At 41.5% G+C, this 22,177-nt stretch overlaps 1 protein-coding gene across 1 annotated transcript in view; it reads left to right on the top strand.

Moving 5' to 3' along the window:
- The first annotated feature begins 5,148 nt into the window (after positions 1 to 5,148).
- The window catches only part of XRCC5 (X-ray repair cross complementing 5), a 52,073-nt gene continuing 35,044 nt past the window's right edge, over positions 5,149 to 22,177 (top strand). The window contains exons 1-9 of the mRNA XM_071747767.1: positions 5,149 to 5,249; positions 6,653 to 6,766; positions 8,105 to 8,288; positions 9,645 to 9,693; positions 10,860 to 10,982; positions 14,384 to 14,572; positions 17,469 to 17,583; positions 19,205 to 19,343; positions 21,346 to 21,458. Coding sequence (XP_071603868.1) covers positions 5,232 to 5,249; positions 6,653 to 6,766; positions 8,105 to 8,288; positions 9,645 to 9,693; positions 10,860 to 10,982; positions 14,384 to 14,572; positions 17,469 to 17,583; positions 19,205 to 19,343; positions 21,346 to 21,458 — 1,044 coding nt within the window. The 5' untranslated portion in view covers positions 5,149 to 5,231. The remainder of the gene's footprint in view (positions 5,250 to 6,652; positions 6,767 to 8,104; positions 8,289 to 9,644; positions 9,694 to 10,859; positions 10,983 to 14,383; positions 14,573 to 17,468; positions 17,584 to 19,204; positions 19,344 to 21,345; positions 21,459 to 22,177) is intronic.

Here is a 22,177-nt window from a genome sequence, read left to right as displayed (position 1 = left end):
GGAGAAGAGACCGACCCCCCTGGCTCCAACCTCCTTTCAGGGAGTTGTAGAGAGTGATGAAGTCTCCTCTGAGCCTCCTCTTCTCCAGGCTGAACAACCCCATCTCCCTCAGCCCTTCCTCACAGGACTTGTGCTGGATCCCTTCCCAGCCTCCTTGCTCTTCTCTGGACCTGCTCCAGCACCTCAATCTCATTCCTGAGCTGAGGGGCCCAGAACTGGACACAGGACTCAAGGTGAGGCCACCCTCACCAGTGCTGAGTACAGGGGAAGAAGTTGGGATGAAGAAGGGAAACGTTCTTAGGAAATCTGGAAATGGCACCAAAGTGAGAGCACTGGCAAGCATAATGGCTGAGAAGATCAGAACTAAAAAATTTATTATCTCAACTTTCATAAATGGTCCAAAAGAGAGAAAAACCCCAGTATGTAACCTCTTAGGTAAATGCCCTGTTCTGCTTATTGTGAATGACAAGCACCAGGTAGAAGAACTACTGGATGGGCAGTAATTTTTCAGGACAGTATCTGAGCTATGAGAGAGTGTGATCCTTGATCTGACTCTATGATAGTGTGAAAATTATAAATACCAGATTGGGAAAATGGGCTGTAGACCAAGTCGGCTTGCAGCTTCGTGCTTTCCCTCTGTGGCACTTGATAATACCTCTGCTGGTGTATTACAGCCACTGGAAGTTGTTACTCTGCCTGAGAAATGTGCACTGAGTGAATATGCTGAAGATGAGAGACAGACTGAACAGTGGAAAGAGAAGGCTGCAAAATTCAGCAGCTGGGCAGTGAGGAGAAAATCAAGAGTGACACTGTCTTTTGGAAGAGAAACAGCCTCTGAGTCTCTCAGTTCCATGCAGAAGGATTTGTGAAGCTGTTTCTGAAGGATTCCCTGTCACCTCTGTGGTAGGGGAGGACTACGAGCCGTGGGTGTGCTGCTTTGAAGTAGTTTGTGTATCAGTCATGATATCAGTCATGATCCACCCATTTGCCAGAATTTGGAAGCCCTTGAGACAGATGGCATCTGTCCTGTCAGGTGCATCCCCAGTCAATATACTCTCATAACTTGTTACCTCTCCTTATTATGTTTTTCTTCTGTGTTTTCAGGTAAGGTTGGATGGTGTGGTATAATCATTACTATTTTGCTTTCTAATTCTCCTTCCACAATATGGTACATTTCCTTATGTTTCCTGGTATACTCGTTTCCTTCCATTGCATCAACTAACTGAAAAATGGACAGAGCAGGTAGACCAACAGATGGGAACTGTTAAATCCCCAGAAGGACTTCTTTATTATAATTTTTCAGTCTATTAATGGTACAGTTTTATAATGTGCCAAGTGTTCCTGAGTCATAGATGGCCAGAGGACAAGTCCTGTGGTTTTACAGCTGATCCTCAAAGTCAAAGACCAATTTTGCTTTAGAGAGTGAAACTGGTGAGATTTTTTCCTTGCAGGTGTATTCCACAGAAGGAACTAAGCAAAGACATTGTGTTAGGCTTGCATCTCTCAGAAGGACCAGCAGGAATCACCAAACAGACATAATACCAGGGATGGTTGCACCACAGTTTTGGCACCTTCTTGCAAGCAGGTGTTTGGAAAAACCTCTTGGGAGAAGACAACTGTGCACACCTCATGGAGCCCAGTGCAGGAAGATGCTAACATGCTAACAGATGTGCTTCTAAGCTCTGCTTTGCTTTGGGTGCCAAATTCCTGTCTACTTTGTCTTTCAGCTTGTTGGCAAGCTTCTACAGGTAAAAATACAAAGCTGATTGGTGTCACAGTGTTCTTGCCCTGCTTTGTTCACGTCTGTTGGAAATTCAGTCTGGAATTCCTCAATTTGCAATTAGTGCCCACTTCTACGTATGAATCCAGGAGAAGAATACATAATGATTTCAAAAGTTAATTCTCCTGTAGAAAGTTCTGGTTCATCTATCTGTTTCAGTAAAACTACTGGGCTAGATCCCAGATGGCTATGGCATTCCTCTTTCCGCCAGGCATTTATCCAAAGTTTTACCCTGTGGGCAATTGCTCCAAGAGGGAGTAAGGCCAAGTCATCTTTCTGCTTTTGCATCAAAGCTATTCACATTTGCAGAGAGCTTCCATAAGCAGCTGGGTCCCAGCTGCAACTCTCTGGATAATGCATTTCTTCTTGTAACAAAACATGGAAGCCATTTTCCTTGTTGCCTGGTAAAGGCATCGAGTGAAGTTAAACACAAGTCAGGCCCCTCATCTCATTGCTGGCTTCCCAGGAGTGTGCTTATTTAAGCCAGCCTTAGTTTTCTGGGGAAAGAAAAGTAACCAAAAAAGGAGTAAGCAGAGCAATGAGTGAGAACCTTACTGTGACTGAGGTCTGACTCTCTTTGTTGTAAAGGACATTATAGCTGAACACCCTGGGTACTAAGTCCTTTGAGATGTTACATATTTATTATTTCTGCTCAGAGACTGACATTCTGTAAAATGGAAATGGCCACAAGCATTTTTTGGCAAGTGTTTACAAGCCAAGATCTTTAATTCTTAATCCAGGCTAACAAAGCCCCACTGCCCCCAGAGGGGGTTGATTAGTCAGATGTGGTGATTCACTATAAGGGAGCTCTGCATAGACCCGAAGAGGAAAGGAAAAAGTTTGTTGCAGGAATCATTATCCAGTTTTCCTTTGGAAATAGTAGAAATGGTGGAAATGCCCCTGAGGAAATCTGGCAGCAAGAAGGTGCAAAGTGAGAAATGGGTTTTACTGTTTGTATATTTTGCTGAGAGAGTTATAAGACTCCATTTATACCAGACTGAGAGCTAACATTTAGGGAGGTCAGAGGTGAAGTTTCACTGTTAGAGGTGTCTTCAGTTTTACTCAGACTTTGGAGGGGAACAGAGTGCTGTGCCTAGGCTGGGCATACACAGGTTCCTGCTTCAAAGGCAAATTATGTTTCTCTGAGTAATGTTTGTAATTACTGCTCTAGCTATAAGAGTTTAGACCAAAGCGTGGGATTCAGCTTTTATGTCAAATCTAGGATTCAGAGAGGACTATGAAGGATTTTATATCAATATTCTGTGCCAGCATTCAGGGCTGGGTTTTTACTTCCCAGCTCTGGCGTAAAAATAAAATGTTCATTGATTATGATGCCTTGCAAAATGCTTTTCCACTGTTGTGTGGAAAGCCATTGCTGATGCAGTTGATCAATTCTTGTTTCTCTGCTCTTTTCATTTGTGTGTGTGCACATCTCTTGTCTTATGCCTGAACTCCAAGCTGTGTCAGAAGTCAGCTGATGTGGGGGATCACACTGTTAGTCTAAGGGGGGTTTTGGTCTGTGCCAAACATTCCTAGGGACTAAGCTAACATCAGGAATAATAGTAATAATAACAGTAATAATAATAATAATAGTAAGCAGACCTGATTTCCTTGGCTGATTAATCTGAAATATCCTTAGAGACATTCAAGAAGACAGCACACTGCTTTTTTTCTGTTGCTGACTGTTTTTTGTTTTTTTTTAGTCTACAGGTTTCCCATAAAATCTTTGTCACACTGCCAAGTGGCTCCATGCCTTTGATATACAAAGAGCTTTGAAGAGAGAATCTGTCAATTACCAATATTCCCAAAGCATGGCAATGTAGTTAGGAGGGAAAAGGGATTTTTGTCTTCAGATATCACTCACAAGGAAACATCATTCACAAGTCACACATCACTACAAGAAAACGCTTGTGTTTGCCGGGTCAGTCTTCTGGTACAAGGTTTTTGAAGTGTAAACATGATATTTACTCTTGTAGCTATACTAATATCACCACTTTGCACTCTGTTTTGAGAATAGTAACAGCTAATAATGTGGGGCTTTTTGAGATATGCTGAGAACAGAAACAGCTCTGGTAATGATATTCTCAAAGCATACAGGGAAGGAAATGCAGAACAAGAAGTACTCAGTGTATGTGATGAAACATTTACCATTCTCTAGACACTCCTGCTGCTGATTTAATATTCAACAGGTGCCAAGATATAAATGATACAGCACCTATTATAAAATCAAGCAGCCTTTAGTTTCATCAAAGAGCCTGGATGTAATTTGGTTGAGCAATTCTCTCTGTTGTTAATGTCGGGACAAAGCTGGTGTTGTGCCAATATTTATTAATTAGTTAAATCCTGTCCCAGGGGTGCTTCATGGGCAGGATGTGACTTACAGGAGACTTCATCCAGCCCACACACCTGTCCTGGTGGCAGAGGGGAATGACTCCCTCGGCAGACATCTCCTAAGGGTCTCCTGGGTGCTGCCAGGAGGCTGCAGGGCCCTGGGCAGAGGGGGTTTGTGGGGTGTTGGATGGGGCGTTGGATGGGGTGATGGGTGCGGTGATGCGGCAGCAGGTGAGGGGCAGCAGGTGAGGGGCAGCAGGTGAGGGGCAGCAGGTGAGGGGCAGCAGGTGAGGGGCAGCAGGTGAGGGGCAGCAGGTGAGGGGCAGCAGGTGAGGGGCAGCAGCTGAGGGGCAGCAGCTGAGGGGCAGCAGCTGAGGGGCAGCAGCTGAGGGGCAGCAGCTGAGGGGCAGCAGCTGAGGGGCAGCAGCTGAGGGGCAGCAGCTGAGGGGCAGCAGCTGAGGGGCAGCAGCTGAGGGGCAGCAGCTGAGGGGCAGCAGCTGAGGGGCAGCAGCTGAGGGGCAGCAGCTGAGGGGCAGCAGCTGAGGGGCAGCAGCTGAGGGGCAGCAGCTGAGGGGCAGCAGAGGACCCTAACCCCGCCCCTCTGCCTCTGCCTCTCCTCAGGCATTGCCCCCTCAAACCAGGCTTGTCCGTAGGCACTGCTCACCCCCTGGCCCAGTCAGCAGATAAACTCATGTCTGAGAGAGTCTCTCTTTAATGGGGGCCGGAGGGAGTGACCTGAGGAGGAAGATGAGGGGGAGCATCCCCCCCACCTCCCTTCCCTCTCGCCCCACGGGGCCGCACCCGACCCAGCTGGGGCCGCACCCGACCCAGCTGCTCCCTACAGCCTCGGCCCGTGGCCTCGGAGGCCGTGTACCCTCTCAGTGCCACTTCAGCTCCGCGCAGAGGCGGAGCCTTCACGCACCCCCCGCTGCAGATGGGGACGAAGCCCCCGCACCCTCCGTACCCCCACCCCGCCCTCCCGCGCCGCCGCTGGGGGGCGCTGCCTCTCCCGCGGAACGCGAGGCGCCGCCGCCATGTTCCCGGGAAGAGGCGGAGTGGACGGGGCGCGTCTCCAGCCGGAGCGCTGAGTGCGGGGCACCCGCCTGCCGGAAGCAGGAAGATGGCGCGCAGCGGGAAGGTGAGGGGAGGGGAGAAGGAGGGGGGGATCCCCACAGCCCCCCCCGAAATTTGTCCCCTCACCAGGCCAGTATGGCAGGGACGTGCCTCACGGGTGGGATGGAGGGCCCGTCAGTGGCTGGGCGCCGCGGGTAGCGAGGCTGGAGGTCACTCCTGTGAGGGCTGGTGCCGCCTACTCAGGGTAATTCCTCCCGGTCCGGCTCCCAGATGCTGCTGGTTCAAAGCAGCGTAATTCAAAGGGACTTCAGCATCCCTGTCTCGGGGGGATCTGCGGTTTTGAGCGTAGCGCAGCTACTGGAGTTGTAATTGCCGTTGCTAAAATATTAATAAAAATGTTTTTGCCATGATACAGAATCACATAATGTTTTAGGTTGGAAGAGACCTCCAAGATTATCCAGTCCGACATTTAACCAACACTAAACTGAGTACTAAACCATGTCTCTAAGGACCAGGTCCAAATACCTTTTAAATAGGGATGGTGAATCCACCACTGTCCTGGGCAGGACATTCCAATGCCTGACAGCCTGAGAGTGAAAAATGTTTCCTAACATCCAGCCTAAACCTGCCCTGACACAGCTTCCATCCACGTGTCAGGATGGACTTCCATTCCATGGCACCTCTCTGGTCCTATAGATGTGGTTTGTTTGTTTGCTATGCTTAAGCAGTCTTCTCGGTGAATGCTGTTAAGCTCTCTTCTGACAGGGGGCAATTCAGTATCTGTTATGCACAGCCTGTGATTGCTCTGCAGGCTGAAGTGCTGCTGTAGCCACATCTCAGCTTTATTACAACTCATTTTAGCACTGGGAGGTTAGCAATAAAAGTGGGCTCAGTCTGTTGAAATCAAAATTTATCCTGAGGCATTAAGAGTGTAGCTGCCATGCTGCAGGCATCAATGCTCACTGCAGAGCCACCTCCAGTAACAACAGATGTTCTGGCTCTCCCTGGAAGCCATAGAAGTGCAGTTTTGGGTTAGACCAAGCAGTGGTCTGCAGCTGTTACAAGATACTGTGAGGGGTGAGTGAAGCTGTAGGGTTTAATGATATCCACTTGTATATCCACCATGTGTTGTGCAGATGGATTGGATTGTGTTGTGCTGATAGCTGTCAACTGAAATATCTCTGCTTTGTTTTCTAGGGAGCCTGTAGAGCCTTAATGTGTTCAAAGCTCTGATCAGAAATTATCCCCTTAACTTATTACTGTCTCATGTAGCATTTTTAGTATTTTCCACTGGAATGCCTGGAATGTGGTGCAGGATGCAATGATTCTCAGTTCAGTGAGAATCAGCAGTTGCATAGTTTGATTTTAAGGTTTTATATGTTAAAGGATCTGAACTAACCCTTTTAAGTGACTGCATTTATATCGACCCTGTTAAATTCTTTATTGGGTATTGTCTTTCCTTTCTAGGTGGCCATAGTGCTCTGCCTGGATGTAGGTTTTACAATGAGCAATTCTGCTTCTGGTGAGGAGTCACCATTTGAACAAGCTAAGAAGGTTATGACAAAGTTTGTACAGCGACAGGTATGTGTGACTTTACACATGATTAAAAACTGATAAAAAGGGAGAGTGTCAGGGTTTAACACTGGCCCGGCAATTAAACCGATAACAGACGCTCTCTATTAATCTCTCTCTCCTCCCTTATAAGAAAGGAGAGAGAATAAGGGAGAGAGACTTATGGGTTGGAAACTAAACTACACAACTTTAATGAAACAGTAATGATAAATAGGAAAAATTACTAAATATATACAAATATACAAGAAAAGGGATACCACATTCCTCCCCCCTTTCCCCCAGTAGCTCTCACGTCACCACCGAGGCTGCAGGGCAGCTCTGGGAAAGTCCAGGCTGGACTCCTGGAGTCGACAGCAGTTGGGAGCTGGAGGCAGGAACACACAGATTCAGGCTGGCATGGATCAGGAGCACAGGCAGGCAAATGGATGGGATCCTTCCAGGGTGCTGGGTGAAGGAAAGGGAAGCAGGAAGGGCAGGCAGCCGGAAGCTGGAAATCAGGAAATCTGGCTTGGCCCTCATGATCCCTCAAATTTATACTGAGGATGAAGTATATGGGATGGAATCCTCTGTTTGGTCAATTCTGGCATCCATCTTGTCCGTTCCTCCCCAAAGGAGGCTGCAGGTGGGACCTCTTTATGTTTTCTTCAGAGCTGAGCAGTGTCCTTGGCTCTGCACACCAGTCTCTAGCAGTAACTATAAACATCCAGTGTTGTCAGTCCTAGGAACACACACTGTCTGAGAAACTTGCTGCTAATTTCAGCAAGTGCAACTACTTACAGGAGACTTAGCTAAAAGCAAAAGTACAAGACAGAAAATCACCTTTATCCTGGCCCAAACCAGGACAGAGAGGAAGCAATAACACCTGTGAAATATTTTTCTCATTTACTGAAAATTGAGATAAACACAAAGTGAGTCAGGATTAGTCCATTCTAATGCAGGATTAAAAGAGCTTTTTGTTTCAGCAGTACTTCAGTGGACATCTGGCAGCTGGATTGGTCACCACTTCTTTAGGGCAGTCAAAACTTTCAGTGGAGAAAAAATACACTTTCCTTTCTCTAAAATGTTTCAACCTTCTTAAGATTTGCCATACTGAAGAGCCATTGTCTGAGTGAGTCAGGCAGTTTTCCTTGGTTTATGGCAGATAGCCTCAGGTATGTCAGCTTAATTATATCGAAATTAATGAACTCTGCAAGATTCCATTTTGGTTGGATAGCACTGAAAAAGTAAGAAGTAAATTCAGTGTGCTTGACATTGCTTCAAGATTAGCTCAGCTTTCTGGAGTCTCCCTGACATAGTTGTATGAATCTACTTGAGTGTTTATGCTTGGTTTATATTTTATCTTTCCAGGTTTTTGCTGAGAGTAAAGATGAAGTTGCTGTAGTTTTGTTTGGCACAAGTGGTACTAGGAATGGCCTTGCCAGTGGGGACCAATACCAAAACATTACTGTACATAGGTCACTAATGCTAGCAGATTTTAATCTTCTGGAAGACATTCAAGATGTGATTAAACCAGGCACTGAGCAAGCAGACTGTATCCTTTCTTGGTTGAGCACTTCTTGAACTGATCCAGCTACACAGGAGACAAGAAGTTAGTGCTGGGAAATGGGCTCAAATTTGCCTCTGAAGTTATAGCTACTGTCATAGTTCAGTTAATTTCTGATTTTAAGTTGGCTCAAAAGCAAATTACCTGCTTTTAGACATTCTTCTAGGCTAGCAGATGGGGTGTTTGCCCTAGGGAATAATTACTTTTATGAAGTGTTCTTTCAGTTACAGAGAACAAGGACAGTAATAATGTACAGCAACTTGAAAGGAGCTTGTAGTGAGGTGGGTGTCGGTCTCTTCTCCCAAGTAACAAGAGACAAGGAAATGGCCTCAAGTTGTGCCAGGGGAGGTTTAGATTGGGTAGGAAAAATTTGGTCACTGAGGGGGTTTTCAGACTCTGGAATGCGCTGCTCGGGGAAGTGGTGGAGTCACCATCCCTGGAAATATCTAAAAGGCATGCAGATGTGGTGCTGAGGGACATGGTTTAGTTGTTGGCTTGGTAGTGCTGGGTTAACAGTTGGACTTAATGATTTTAAAAGCCTTTTACAACCAAAATGATTCTATAATATTAGGCCTTTTGTTGAACTTGAACCTTCTCATTGGCATTTATGAGACCATCCCCTGAGCGGCCTTTTTACTGTGCCATCAGATAAATGGAGAGAAGACAAGGTCACAAAGCAGGTTGTATAGGAACCTGTTGTACAGTAGATGGTAGAATCATTGAATGATAGGTGTTGGAAGGCAGCTCTAGAGATGATCTAGTCCACTCTGCTAAAGCAGGATCACCTGGGACAGGCCACACAGGAATGCAGGTTTTGAAAGTCTCCAGAGAAGGAGGCTCCACAGCCTCTCTGGGCAGCCCATTCCAGTGCTCTGTCACTCTCACAGTAAAGAAGTTTCTTCTCATGTTGAAGTGGGACTTCTTATGTTCTAGCCTAAACCCATTATTCCTTTTCCTATTACTGGGCACCACTGAAAAGAGATTGGCTCCTTCCTCTTGAGACCCACCCCTCAGATATTTATAGACATTAATAAGATCCCCTCTCAGCCTTCTTTTCTCAATGCTAAACAGCACCAGTTCTCTCAGTCTTTCTTCATAGGTGAACTGTTCAAGTCCCTTAATCATCTTCTGAACTCTTCCTTGGACTCTCTCCAGTAGGTCCCTGTCTCAGAGATGTTTAAAATTACTGAAGAGTACTCATCTCAAAAAAGCATTTGCTTGTTAAGTAAAATGCATGTTTGTCAGCATTTGGGAGGGTGTGAAAACAGAAGATTATTTCATAGGAAAAACACTTTTGTGATTACGATTCATGGTCTAGATAAGATTTTCCTTAAATTTGCTTAGTTCTGGATGCAATTATTGTGTGTATGGACTTGCTTCAGAAGGAAACAATGTGAGTATGTAACTAAAAGCCTTTTACAGAGTTCTGACCTTGCACTTTGGAGCTGATCTGATTTCTTGCCTGTATTATGTTTCCTGTATTGCATAAGTATGAAAAATGCTTTGTATTAAACAAATGATACAAACAAACCAAAAAAAAATCCAAACCCAAAGTCATACAATAAACAACCACAGTACAGGAGCTTGTCCCTGAAGAATCCCCAAGAGACATCTTGCTTCTCCAGACAATCTAAGGGCTTTCTGATGCAACTGAGAACTTTGCAGTAGGTTAAGGAGAATATTAATGCCATTCTACAAGGCACAAAGTTTTAATTTAGAGTTGTGTTTCATGGGATCTGTTTTCAAAAAACATTCACTCACATGCTAAAATTGATAGAAAAAGGCTACCAGTTTTGTAAGATGGCAAAGAAATGGTTTTGAGATGGTTTTGAGATGGCAAAGAAAAAAGAAAACAAAACAGGGATGGTGAATTTGTTCAGCCTAGCAATTTAAAGGCTGTTGGAGATAAGGTGTCTGTAAATATGCAGGGTGTGGGAGATAAACATGCAGTAAGACAACACTGTTTAAGCTGATAGAAAATGTTGGCAGGAGCATTAGGAAGTTGTCAATGAGTGGACAACTGGAAATCTGACTCTAACAGGGGACTGACAGTCCAGGGGAAGGAAGGTAGCCTTACTTACCAAAACAGATTGAACACAAAAAGGATTCTATCATTAACTGCTTCTTGCTGTATTAACAAGCTTCTTATCCAGTGAATCAACTGATTGAGCTTTGTAAATTGGAACCCCCACCTGCAGCAGTACTTTTAAATACATTTTGCCTTTTCACAAGTTCAGACAACTGCAAATATCAAGTATAATCAATAAAGAGCCTAACATATTTTACTACTATTTTCTCAGCATTGTTGAAAATGGGCAGAATTCTATTCATTTAGATGTAGTTAGTATTTTATAGAGTCACATCACTCAGCTCCTCAATTTTAGGGGTTAGGAGTGAGTAGGGGGAATTATATAAAGACTAAAAATTCCTATAAGTGATACAAACAATGACAGAACAACTCACATGATGTAGTTTGTTTATTTTTCTACAAGTATATTATTTTGTTAAAGCTTCAATTTCATGGTATCTTTTCAAATGTTCTTTTTTTTGTATTTTAAGAGGAAAGAAATATGAAAAGAGACACATTGAACTGTTTACAGACCTTAGTAGTCCTGTCAGTGAGGATCAGCTGGAAATTATAATTGCTAACTTGAAGAAAACAGGAATTTCACTTCAGTTTTTGTAAGTATGGAAGTGGCTGCTATGCACTATGCCTTTTTTTAAAGGGAAATTATTCTTTCTTAGTATCAGCCTTGGAGGAGCTGGTGATTTGTTTGAGTGTTGTTTCTACAGAGATGTACCAGTATGTAATATGATTGTTATAAGTACTGATATTACATGGTCATGAATTCAAGTTATGAGCCAAGTCCCCTCGATTAAATGATGTTCAAATACACAGTAAAATGATGGCTTCTTCTCCAGTTAAGCTTAGAGCCAAAATCTAGAACAGGAGACAAAAGATAAGCAGAGAAACAGGCAACAATGAGCCAGAAATAGCCTCGGAAGGCAGCGTTTTTGTCACAGCAAAGGCCTAGATCCTTTTAGGTAAGGGAACTGCTAGAAAGGAAAACAGAGGCAGTGCTGCAGATGTTTATAACCTGAAAAGTAAGTCTGAAGAATCATAGAATCATAGAATTGGCTGGGTTGGAAGGGACCACAGAGATCATCAAGTCCAACCCTTGACCCACCGCTGCGGTTGCTAGACCATGGCACTGAGTGACACATCCAGTCTCTTTTTAAATATCTCCAGGGACGGAGAGTCCACCACTTCCCTGGGCAGCCCATTCCAATGTCTGATCACCCTCTCTGTAAAGAAATTCTTTCTAATATCTAACCTAAACTTCCCCTGGCACAACTTGAGACCGTGCCCTCTTGTCTTGTTGAAAGTCGTCTGGGAAAAGAGACCAACCCCCCCCTGGCTCCAACCTCCTTTCAGGGAGTTGTAGAGAGCGATGAGGTCTCCCCTGAGCCTCCTCTTCTTCAGGCTGAACAGCCCCAGCTCCCTCAGCCTCTCTTTATAGGGTCTGTGCTGGATCCCTTCACCAGCCCAGTTGCCCTCCTTTGGACCTGCTCCAGGACCTCAATCTCCTTCCTGAACTGAGGGGCCCAGAAGTGGACACAGTACTCGAGGTGTGGCCTCACCAGGGCTGAGTAGAGGGGGAGAATCCCTTCCCTGATACAGGCCAGGATGCCATTGGCCTTCTTGGCCACCTGGGCACACTGCTGGCTCATGTTCAGCTTCCTGGCAATCCAGACTCCCAGGTCCCTTTCTGTCTGGCTGCTCTCCAACCACTCTGTGCCCAGCCTGGAGCTCCCCATGGGGTTGTTGTGGCCAAAGTGCAGGACCCGGCACTTGGCCTTGTTGAACCTCATCCCATTGGAAGAGAGGGATTATATTCAGAGTGATGGGTGTGGAATGTGGAAGTTGAAAACAAAAACAAAACTGTGTTATGACAGGAATCTCTTGGCTGTCTTGATACAGGTATAGGCATTGATCTGAAGAATCAGTGGTGGTGCTGAGATAAGAACTGTTGTTGCTCACTATGGTAACATAAGAAGCTACAGACCTTCTAGTGAGAGTTTATTTAAAAGCAACACTTTCTGTGTATGTACAGATGTAAAATACTCAAGATCCTGGTTTAAAAATAGTTTATTGCTAAACCCTGTCCCTTTGTTATAGCCCATACTTCCACCTCTTCTGCCCTGTTTATTGATTAGGTTGTAACTGGTGGCAGATTGTTGTTTTCTGTTCTTGTTCCCAAGCACTGAGCACTGCATAGCCTTGCCTGTTGCACAGTTCTCATCACAGGAATCTTTAGGCACTGTATAATGAAAGTAATCTTTTATGTACCAGAGGTTTTAATCTTTTTGCTCTTGTAACAGCTTTGAAATACAGTTTCCCTTTGTCAGTGGAAACTGACAAACTGCTTTCTGAAAAGGTATCAAACCCTTTGCTAAAGCTTGATCTTTAATTCTGCTAGATGGGGCATTGTTGTGCATATTGTGTGCTTATTGTATGTTGCTCCACAGAAAAGTTTAGTGAGGAAAGACTAATGAAGTGAAATTAAGATTTAGGTCTGTGCTTTTTTGAAAGCATAGTATAATGCTAAGATTCTTTTACTTTGTGGAAGGGTGGTAAGACTTATGTGATTCATTCAAAATGGGATTAGATGAAAGATTTGAAAAATCTGCAGGCATTTTTGGGGGATTTTACACATCTCTGTTTTTTGTGGTAATTATACTCAGTTAACTCTTGTATTTTGAGGAGCAGTAAAATCATTTTATCTATAACCCCTGGCTAAGTTTTAAAATCTGTTTCTTGAAGTGCAGGAAAATGTGTCATCTTGAGTCAGAAATTCACTTAGTGTTTTAAGCTAATAAAATCTCAAAGAATAACATTTGTTTCAGAAATTCTTATAGCTCCTCAGCAGATCAAGTCCCTTTTGCTGGCATTTAGTGCTGATACAGAATCATGGGCCTGCAATGGCCTTTAACGAGTCATCTAAAGCAATCCTCTGCTTCAGACTTGGTCAGTTGCATTTATGCCATTGCTGAGTGCTGTTTGTCTTATCTTTTTATAAAAAAGATTTTCAGTGATGGAGACTCTTCTATCTCCTCAGGTGTTTGGTTTAGAGATGATGGTTTGGAATGCCTTTATCATTTTGATAAATGCCTTTATCGTTTTGAACATCTGACCTGACTCCATGATGCCATTTGAGCACAGGCTGAGTAGGAAGAAGCAGTTGTTCTCTTCCTCTCTCTCAGCAGTCTGTTATATTTAAGACTTTCTTGCTCTCTGACTCTCTTCTCTATGGTCTTTATTTTGTTCAATCTTTTTTTCTAATCATAAATGTCTTTACACTCTAATCCCTTCCTGCATGTGGTCCTCTTTATTGCTGTATGCCTCTTTATTGCCCCTCAGTTCAGGAAGGATATCGAGGTCCTGGAGCAGGTCCAAAGGAGGCAACTGGGCTGGTGAAGGGACTTGAGAACAGATCCTATGAGGAGAGGCTGAGGGAGCTGGGGGTGTTCAGCCTGGAGAAGAGGAGGCTCAGAGGAGACCTCATCACTCTCTCCAACTCCCTGAAAGGAGGTTGGAGCCAGGGGGGGGTTGGGCTCTTTTCCCAGGCAACTCTCAGCAAGACAAGAGGGCACAAGAGGTCTTAAGTTGTGCCAGGGGAGGTTTAGGTTGGACATTAGAAAGAATTTCCTTACAGAGAGGGTGATCAGACATTGGGATGGGCTGCCCAGGGAAGTGGTGGATTCTCCATCCCTGGAGATATTTAAAAAGAGCCTGGATGTGGCACTCAGTGCCATGGGCTGGGAACTGCAGTGGGAGTGGATCAAGGGTTGGACTTGATGATCTCTGAGATCCCTTCCAACCCAGCCAATTCTGGTGCAGCACTGTGGTCAAGATTTTGTTGCTGATGCCATATAAACCTGTAATACTACTTCATGGGTTTTGCAAACCATGCAGCTCTTTACACACCTGACTCCATCTGTTGTTTGTGATAGAGTTTTTGCTTTGGTTGTTTTTTATTTAAGAAGAAAATCAAGATAACTCCTTCTGCTTGTGTTCTTAGTCTGCCATTTCCAGTGGATGTTGATGATGAGGGTGGAGATACAAGTGCCAGTATACATTCTCAAATGCACAGGAACTCTTTTCCAAGAAAGGGTTTAACTGAGCAACAGAAGGAAGGCATTGATGTGGTGAAGAAATTGATGCATACTTTGGATGAAGAAGGAGGGCTGGAAGAAATCTATACTTTCAGGTAAACGTAGCTAATCCTCTATCACACTAAGTTTATTTTCTGATTTCTTCCCCAGAAGATGGAATTAAGTAGTCAGTCACTTGACTTCCATTTGCACTAAAGTCAGTGAAAGTTGTGACTTACTGTACACTCAGTCCCTTTCAAACAGCTTCTTTAGTGGCTTTAGAATAGGTAGAAAAGTGTTCAGATTTCAGTAAAAAATTATTTTCCTCTATCTGTATTTAAAGAAAAAACATCACTTTTCTTCCATTTCAGTGTTAGTGGATTTTGAAGGGAATGTTTCTGTAAATGAGATTTGAAAAGCACGTTTTGGAAGGAGTTGGAATTCATGGCAGTGTGGGCAGAGCATTTGTGTTTAATAGTAGCCTTTGTTCCATGGTCTGGGACTTCGTTTAGCTCACTGATTTATCAAACTCCCCCAAATGTTTCAAGTAATGTTGCTGACTTCTGCTCTAAAATGCAGACAACTGTCCCATTTTGCCAAACAGTGTTGCTTTTTAGCGGAATCCCTAACACAGAAAATGCTGATGTTGTTTTCACTTTGTTTCCCCAATGAAAGAATAAAAATGTATGCATGTGTCTGAAAAACTAAGTAATGATCTAGCCAAGACTTTTATACATAGGTGTTGTCTCAGTCAGGCAATGCCAAGGCACTACTCAAAATGCATCTCTGTGACTTATAAAAGTCTGATTTTATTTGCTTTGTAGTTGAAGTCTACAGTTATGAAGTGTGATTTTTTTTTTTAGACAGTGTATTTTTCAGGCAACTTAGTAGACCATGGTTGCAATGTGATTATTGAGTGTAATTTTTAGATGAGGTACCTGTAGTTTTGCATGCTGGTATTGATTTGATTTCTGGGATTTCCTTCCCTTGCCCTGCCTAAGTGATCTGCTTTGCACCTCAGCAGCCAATGAAACTCTGATTTGAGCATTAGTGGGGATTAGTGAAAAATTGTGTATCACTGTGCATGCATTCCATACTACTCATCAGAGCAGTCTGAGTCTTTAGAAAAACACAGGCTTTGTCATTGCATCAAAAAACTGCACAGGAAAGCAGTATCTTTCTGGTCCTGCATATCCTTAAAGGTAATCCATATGCATGAAGCTACAATGTGGCTACTTTGTTTTTTATTTTGTTTATTGCATACTCTTGCTACTGCATGTGTCATGCTTTCAGGGGAAATCCAAAATCTTCCATTAAATAGGTATTTGGCTAATAGCTAAAAGCTTTCGTTGTCTAAGTTGTTTAAAAATATGTGTGGTTTTAAATGTAATTAAGTTGCTTATCAAGCTTTAAGAAGTTAGCCTTGCAAATCTGTCATGATAATTTACAAATTCAGATACACTGTCTTTATTCATTGTCCCTGCTGGTAAAAATATTTCAGCTCTGGTGAACATAAAGTAGTCTTGCCAGGAAATGAGAAAATCCCATTGTATTGTTTTAGGATTTGATATTCTGACTTTTGGACAGGAGGTAGTCTGCTGCCTCTGGTTTGGGGGGAAGAGATTGGAGAGTAGAGGAGAAAAGACATTTTAAAAATAAAGGTTGAAACGTGCCTTTACTAGGGTTTTCTTAGTTGAGCCCTCTTTGATAATTGGGAGCACGTTTTTTCTGTAAATGTAAGCAATTTAAAGTCAGAGTTAACTCAGCTTAATTACATTTTTAGGCACTTCACACTTAGGTGTTTGATTTTCACATCAACCTTGAATGTATACCTTGCAGTAATTGTAACAATGTTGTAATAGGTTCTTTTTAAAATCCTATATTGATGTCTATGTTGTGAAAAAAGTAATTTTTCCTCCCTTCCTTCCTGCAAGGAAAAAAGAAACAAAAAAAGGGAAATACGATGTTTATTGCTTTACAAAGGTCTGAGGGCATTTTCTCCTTTCATTGTGGTTCTGTTAGAATTTTGGAAAAAAACCCTGCCCATCCTAAGAAAGTTGAAAAGTACACTCCCAAGCTAATGTGTTCAGGAATTGATACTAAATTCTGCCAGAAAAATGCATTAGTCAAGAGAGAGTTATATTGTGAGTTTTATCATTATATGAAAAAAAGTTGAAGTCAACACTCACTTCTCTTTGCTTCACTGTGCAATTTTAGGAGTGCTTTCACTGCACTGGAAATCTATAGCAAAATAGCTAATACAGTTTGGATTAGTTGAAAGCTGTTCTGGGGTGCAAGCCTACTTGATTTCACAGTAATATATTATAAATTGCTTTTACTGACAATTATTAAGTTGTGGACATCAATGCTTAAATTGTGCAATTGAGTTAAAACTCCTTTGTGTAAAATCATTACAGTTCATTTTTTGTGTTTTATGCACTTGCACACGTGCTGTTAGGCTAGAAATATTCTAGGTAACTTGTTTCATTCTGACTAAATGCCCTGAAAATAATGATTTCATTAGTACTGTATAAAAAAAGAAACCTGTCAAAAGTTAATTACCACACATACACAATATCCTGTTAATTGAAACTGGACTCTTTATTTCCTCACCTCCACTAAAGAAAATATTTTACTGCTTAGAGAAGAAACCTTTTCTAGTTTGGGTTGTTCTGCTAACGATGTGACCTGGTTGAGTGAGCAGAGATAAATGTAAAATGTTTAATAGGGAATTGTGCAGTTTCATCACAAGACTGTCTTTAAGCCCTAATGTCACACTCCCATAAATACTTAAGATGGGGATAATCTACTGTACCACCTCTTTTTTTTTTAATTCTCTTTTCTGACAATAGTTAATAACAAGATTATTCATACAGTTTATTTTCTAATGCTTTATGCAGTGCAAGCTGAAACAATCAAACTCCTGCATCTCCTTGAAGAGAGTGTGTTGTTTGTAATATTTTATTTCAGTTCATCAGCATAAATTTCTGTTTTCCTGATTCTTTCATCTAGAGAGAGCCTGGAGCGTCTTTCAATGTTTAAGAAAATAGAAAGAAGACCTATGGCTTGGCCTTGCCAGCTCACTATTGGTTCAAATCTGTCTATAAGAATTGTGGCCTACAAATCAGTAAGTTAATAAACTTGTATGTTTTAGTGTATTTTGACAGCAAGTTAGATGCATCTGCGTGTTTCTTCCTTAGAGATAAGAAAATAAAAGATAAGACAACATCCAAAATATTTATGGTAGAAATTGCATGTGTGTAGAAGGTAGTACATCTGAAACTGTGGTTCCCACAGCAACTCTGACTTCACCATATTGAACACATATGTTAAAGAACTAAAATTCATGAGGTACAGGCACAGAAGTAATTGCTGTCTGTGCTGTGACACTTAATGGTATTGAAGCTGATGAATCTGATTAAGAATGCTGCACTTGGGTGGCGCTTTCTGTTCTGCTTCAGTTGTGTGTCTGCAGTTTGATGAGACTTAATATATATTTCTTAAGCTCTAGGCATGAGAGGAATTATGCACGTATGTATGTAAAATGGTGAGTGTAAATGTTTTACCAGCTATTGTTTCTAATCACATCTATTGTTATTTTAGTCTTGTTGGTTTATACTGTTTGGCAATATATCTCGTGCACAGTCTGTTTCCCTTACAGCTTATATGAGTACTTCACACAGTGGTAGGAAAAAGTGTATTTAAACACAGAAAATGTGCAAAATTCCAGTTATTAAATAATTAATAGGTAACCATATAGCATCGCAGCATTGATGGAACTGGTGAGATGGAGATTAATTTGTTATTTGAACCTAAGACTATGAGTCTGGAACATATTGCAAAGTTTCAGGAAGGTGTGTTTTGAAGTTAAAATATATCTAACTTCTGAAAGGCATACTTGCCTTGGAAGAGATCTTCATAATTTCTTTTAATTGGGATAATGTGCCAGACCCGTACAAATAGGCTGTAAGAGTCCCCTTCCAAGTGAGGATTTTGTTTACACACAGAATAAATGAATCTTGGGAGAGTAAGAACATGAACTGAGTGACTAGCCCAAGGTCATACAGCAGTTGGATCAGTGCTAGTAGACCTGTGATGCCTACTTATGTGATCTATTCTGTCATTTCTGCTTTCTGTCTAGTTCTCTGTTTTTTCTTATTTACAAGGTGTACCATCGATTTCACTTAAGTAGAGAGAAAATAAAGTATTTCTCTTTCCTGGTAGCTGGGAAATAATAATGTATTGGAGGTATTTAGTTTCTCTTTCCCTTCCTAGTCCTGTAATACAACTGGGATCTTTTTCTATCTTTTGGGGAGACTGCAGTAACATAGGGTATTTTTATCCTGTACTGTAGCAAGCCTGATGCAAAACTTGGGCAAACAAGCTAAATAATATATATATTTAATGTACATCTTAGCATTTTATCAAAAGTGTTTATGGAGGTGCAATAAATAAAATACACAGCAAACAAGTTAAACGTTATCCTGTGACTAAAAGATGTCCACAAATGACTTGTCTCATGACTTGAATAAATAACCAAGACAAGATGCAGTCAGGATGATGCAGTTCAGGTGTTGGGTCTCATACTGTGGTAGCAGCCAGAGATGAGGATTTGGGGCTGTCCTTATTACACCCTTACGGGAAAAATCACCCAGCATTTGGCCTAAGAGTTTTTTGCATGTTCTGGTAAGCACTCTAGATCCCACTAAAATGTTATATGTTCCTTTTCTTTGAATTATGATAAAAAGGTCACAGAAGAGAAGGTGAAAAAGGTTTGGACAGTGGTGGATGCTAAAACCCTCAGAAAAGACGATGTGCGGAAAGAAACAGTTTACTGCTTGAATGATGATGATGAAACAGAGATTCAGAAAGATGATATTATTCAAGGTATGACTTCTTTATGTGCACCCTGAAGACAAACCAAAGATAAGGGCTTATACTCTTAAATCACCTAAGTGACTTTTAGTTTTATACTTTGAAGCCTAGCTGTGATCTCAGAATGTAAGCTCTGAAAACTGATGGAACACAGGGACTGTTCTGTGAGACTTGGTCTCCACGTATTTAAAAAATTTAAAAAAATTGCCAGTAATAGGAATAACCATAATAATACCACCAGGAGGAACTTGGAAGGCATTACAGCTTCTTACCCTGTCTTCTGTGGAGGACCATGCCTCTGTTCTCTTGGGAGTGGTACTGCTACCTCTCTCTTGTTTTCAAATCTGCAGTTGTACTGATAACACAAATACTTGTCTAACTGCTTTTTCTTCTAGATATGCAACTGCTCTAGGTATTCTGCAATTGGGAAGATGAAACCATTAAAGGAAAGTTTAATGTTCAAGAGCCTATTAGCTTTTCTGATTAAATCCCAGAACAGGTTCAGTCTGAAGTAGTGATATGAGACTTTTATAACCTTCAGCTTCTTTCTAAGTAGAAATTCCTTAAAAGACTAAAGGACATGTATGAAATATTCTACTTATTTAAAATGGAGTTAAGCAACTGTGTTTATTTTTTTGTAATTGTATAAATATATTTTGTTACTACTTTTTTTTATTTCATGTGCTGTTTGAGTTATACACAAGTGCAAAGTGCAGAACTATTTGGATAACAGTATAGAAAGTGCTGCCAAATTAATAAAATAAATTGAAAAATCAAGACAAACGCTATTTTTTTGTTGTTTTTTTAATTTAACCTCTATTATTTGTAATCATAAAAGGTGCTTTGTAGCAATAGCAGGCAAAAATGTCCCAACTACACCGTGGTTTTCTTTATTTCTTTAAGTAGAAATGATAGGTAAAAGGTAGTAGTCTGTTTGTGTTTTATAATTTAAAAAATTCTAGTAGAATGAAAAAGAAAAATCCACTTTGCATAGTGAATGTTTTGAAGGATCTGTGACCATTCTTTGCGTATGTCCTGACTGCCCGAGCTGGGGAATGGTTGTAGGACAGTAGTAAAAAGATGTGATGAACATTTCAATGTGAGCAAAACAGACAGAATATTTCTCTGTCTGTTTCTTAAAGAGCTACTGATGCCTCAGGGACTTCTGTGGACATTTTGACCAATTAGTCAATAGTTTGCATTTGAAGCACCCACACTGAAATTTCTTTCATTCTGCCTGTTTATGGTCTCCAGGCAAACATATCTGCAAGTAGGTTTTACATCCAGATGTTTACCTCTGTTCCTTCTGCTTTCTTCACATCTAAGGATATAATCCTTAGCCTGTGACAGTATTATAAAGTGATTATGTTACAGAAGAGTATTATATCTTGAGGTGGGGCAATGAACAATTGGAACAGAATCTCTGAGAAACTGACAGCTTCCTGTCTTGTGGAGATGTCCTTGTAATGGAAAGCATAGGAAATAAAACACAGAAATGTATAGGAAGTACCTGTGTGTACAAGAGCATTTTGGCTTTGCATTGTGTGTGAGGCTGTATCTTGTTTCCCCTGTTACCTTGTTTTGTTCTCTGAATCCTTTTTGGTGTTATTTCCTGTCCACAATTTCTGGTGTGTTTGGGGTTTTTTGTACTGCATTTGCAGAGAGTGTTGCAGTCTATTTGCAGAAATCTATTTCAATTTACTGAAATCTATTGTATGAGCTTAACTTTGTTGGGCAAAACGTCCAGTTCCCTTGTTTTCTTTCCTGCTCTCTATGATGGTAGCTGTTTGAGATAAAACAATGTACAATGAGTGCAAGTGCTGTTTGTGAAGTACAAAATCTGTCTATGTGGTTAGTGGTTTGTTTTTTTTTTTAATAGGGAAAGTAATTTGATGAGTGTTTGTGAAGTGTAGCTGTGGGGCATGCATGTATTGTTAAAGTATTCAGAGAGCTCATTTCAATGTTAGAATTTTAGGCTCATATGCTTACCAGATGCTTTTCTCTTGTTCTGAAGGGTTTCGCTATGGGAGTGATATAGTTCCTTTTTCCAAGGAAGACGAAGAACAAATGAAATACAAAACAGAAGCAAAATGCTTTTCTGTCTTGGGATTCAGCAGATCATCTCAGGTGCAGTACTAAACTTCTTGCAATTCAACTTTTGGGGTTGTTCAATGCAAATTGATTTCAATATTAATGCACTAAAGTTGTGGTATTGTGAAGGGTTCCAGTATTGGGAATGGGACATCTGCACTCAAGTCACAGGGGGGTGACTTACTTCCTGATTCTGGTACATTTAAACAGGATGTAGCCTTGTGAAGGAGAGAAGCTCATAAAAGTGTCTATTGAGTCAAGTGAAGCAAGAGCCACTGAACTGAGATCTGTGCAAAGTGGAGACAGAGTTATTGTAGTCTCATTTCATCTCATAAACTTAAATAGTGATGGCAGATCTGCAACAGCAGATGGTCTCTCTTCAGTTCAGGTCTTGCAAAGCCATTCTGGGCTTTGTCCAGCCATGAGTATGCTCTTTCTAACAGGTCATTTTTACTCAACATCAAAGAAATTAAGTTAAAGAAAGCCTCAGAACTGACTGCATTAATTCTCATTTTCTTGAGGATTAGTTTGTCAACTGTAATTTGCTGCTGCTTTCTGTTACAGCAAAAAATAAATGTAGCAGAGGTTTCATAACACTTAAATAAAGATAATTCAAAAACTCTCCATATTTCAGTCAGATCCTTGGTGTTTGTATGTACTTACCTGTATTTGTGGTACTACCTTTGCTATTCATTTTACCTGGAGTTTTTAAGAAACTGAAATTGAGCAAATACCTTAATAAAAGCTATCCAGCA

Source organism: Heliangelus exortis, chromosome 6 (genome assembly GCF_036169615.1).
Source record: "Heliangelus exortis chromosome 6, bHelExo1.hap1, whole genome shotgun sequence".
NCBI classification, from domain to species: Eukaryota; Metazoa; Chordata; class Aves; order Apodiformes; family Trochilidae; genus Heliangelus; species Heliangelus exortis.
Note: the sequence above shows the minus strand (reverse complement) of the source record. Positions and strands in the feature narration are given on the sequence as shown.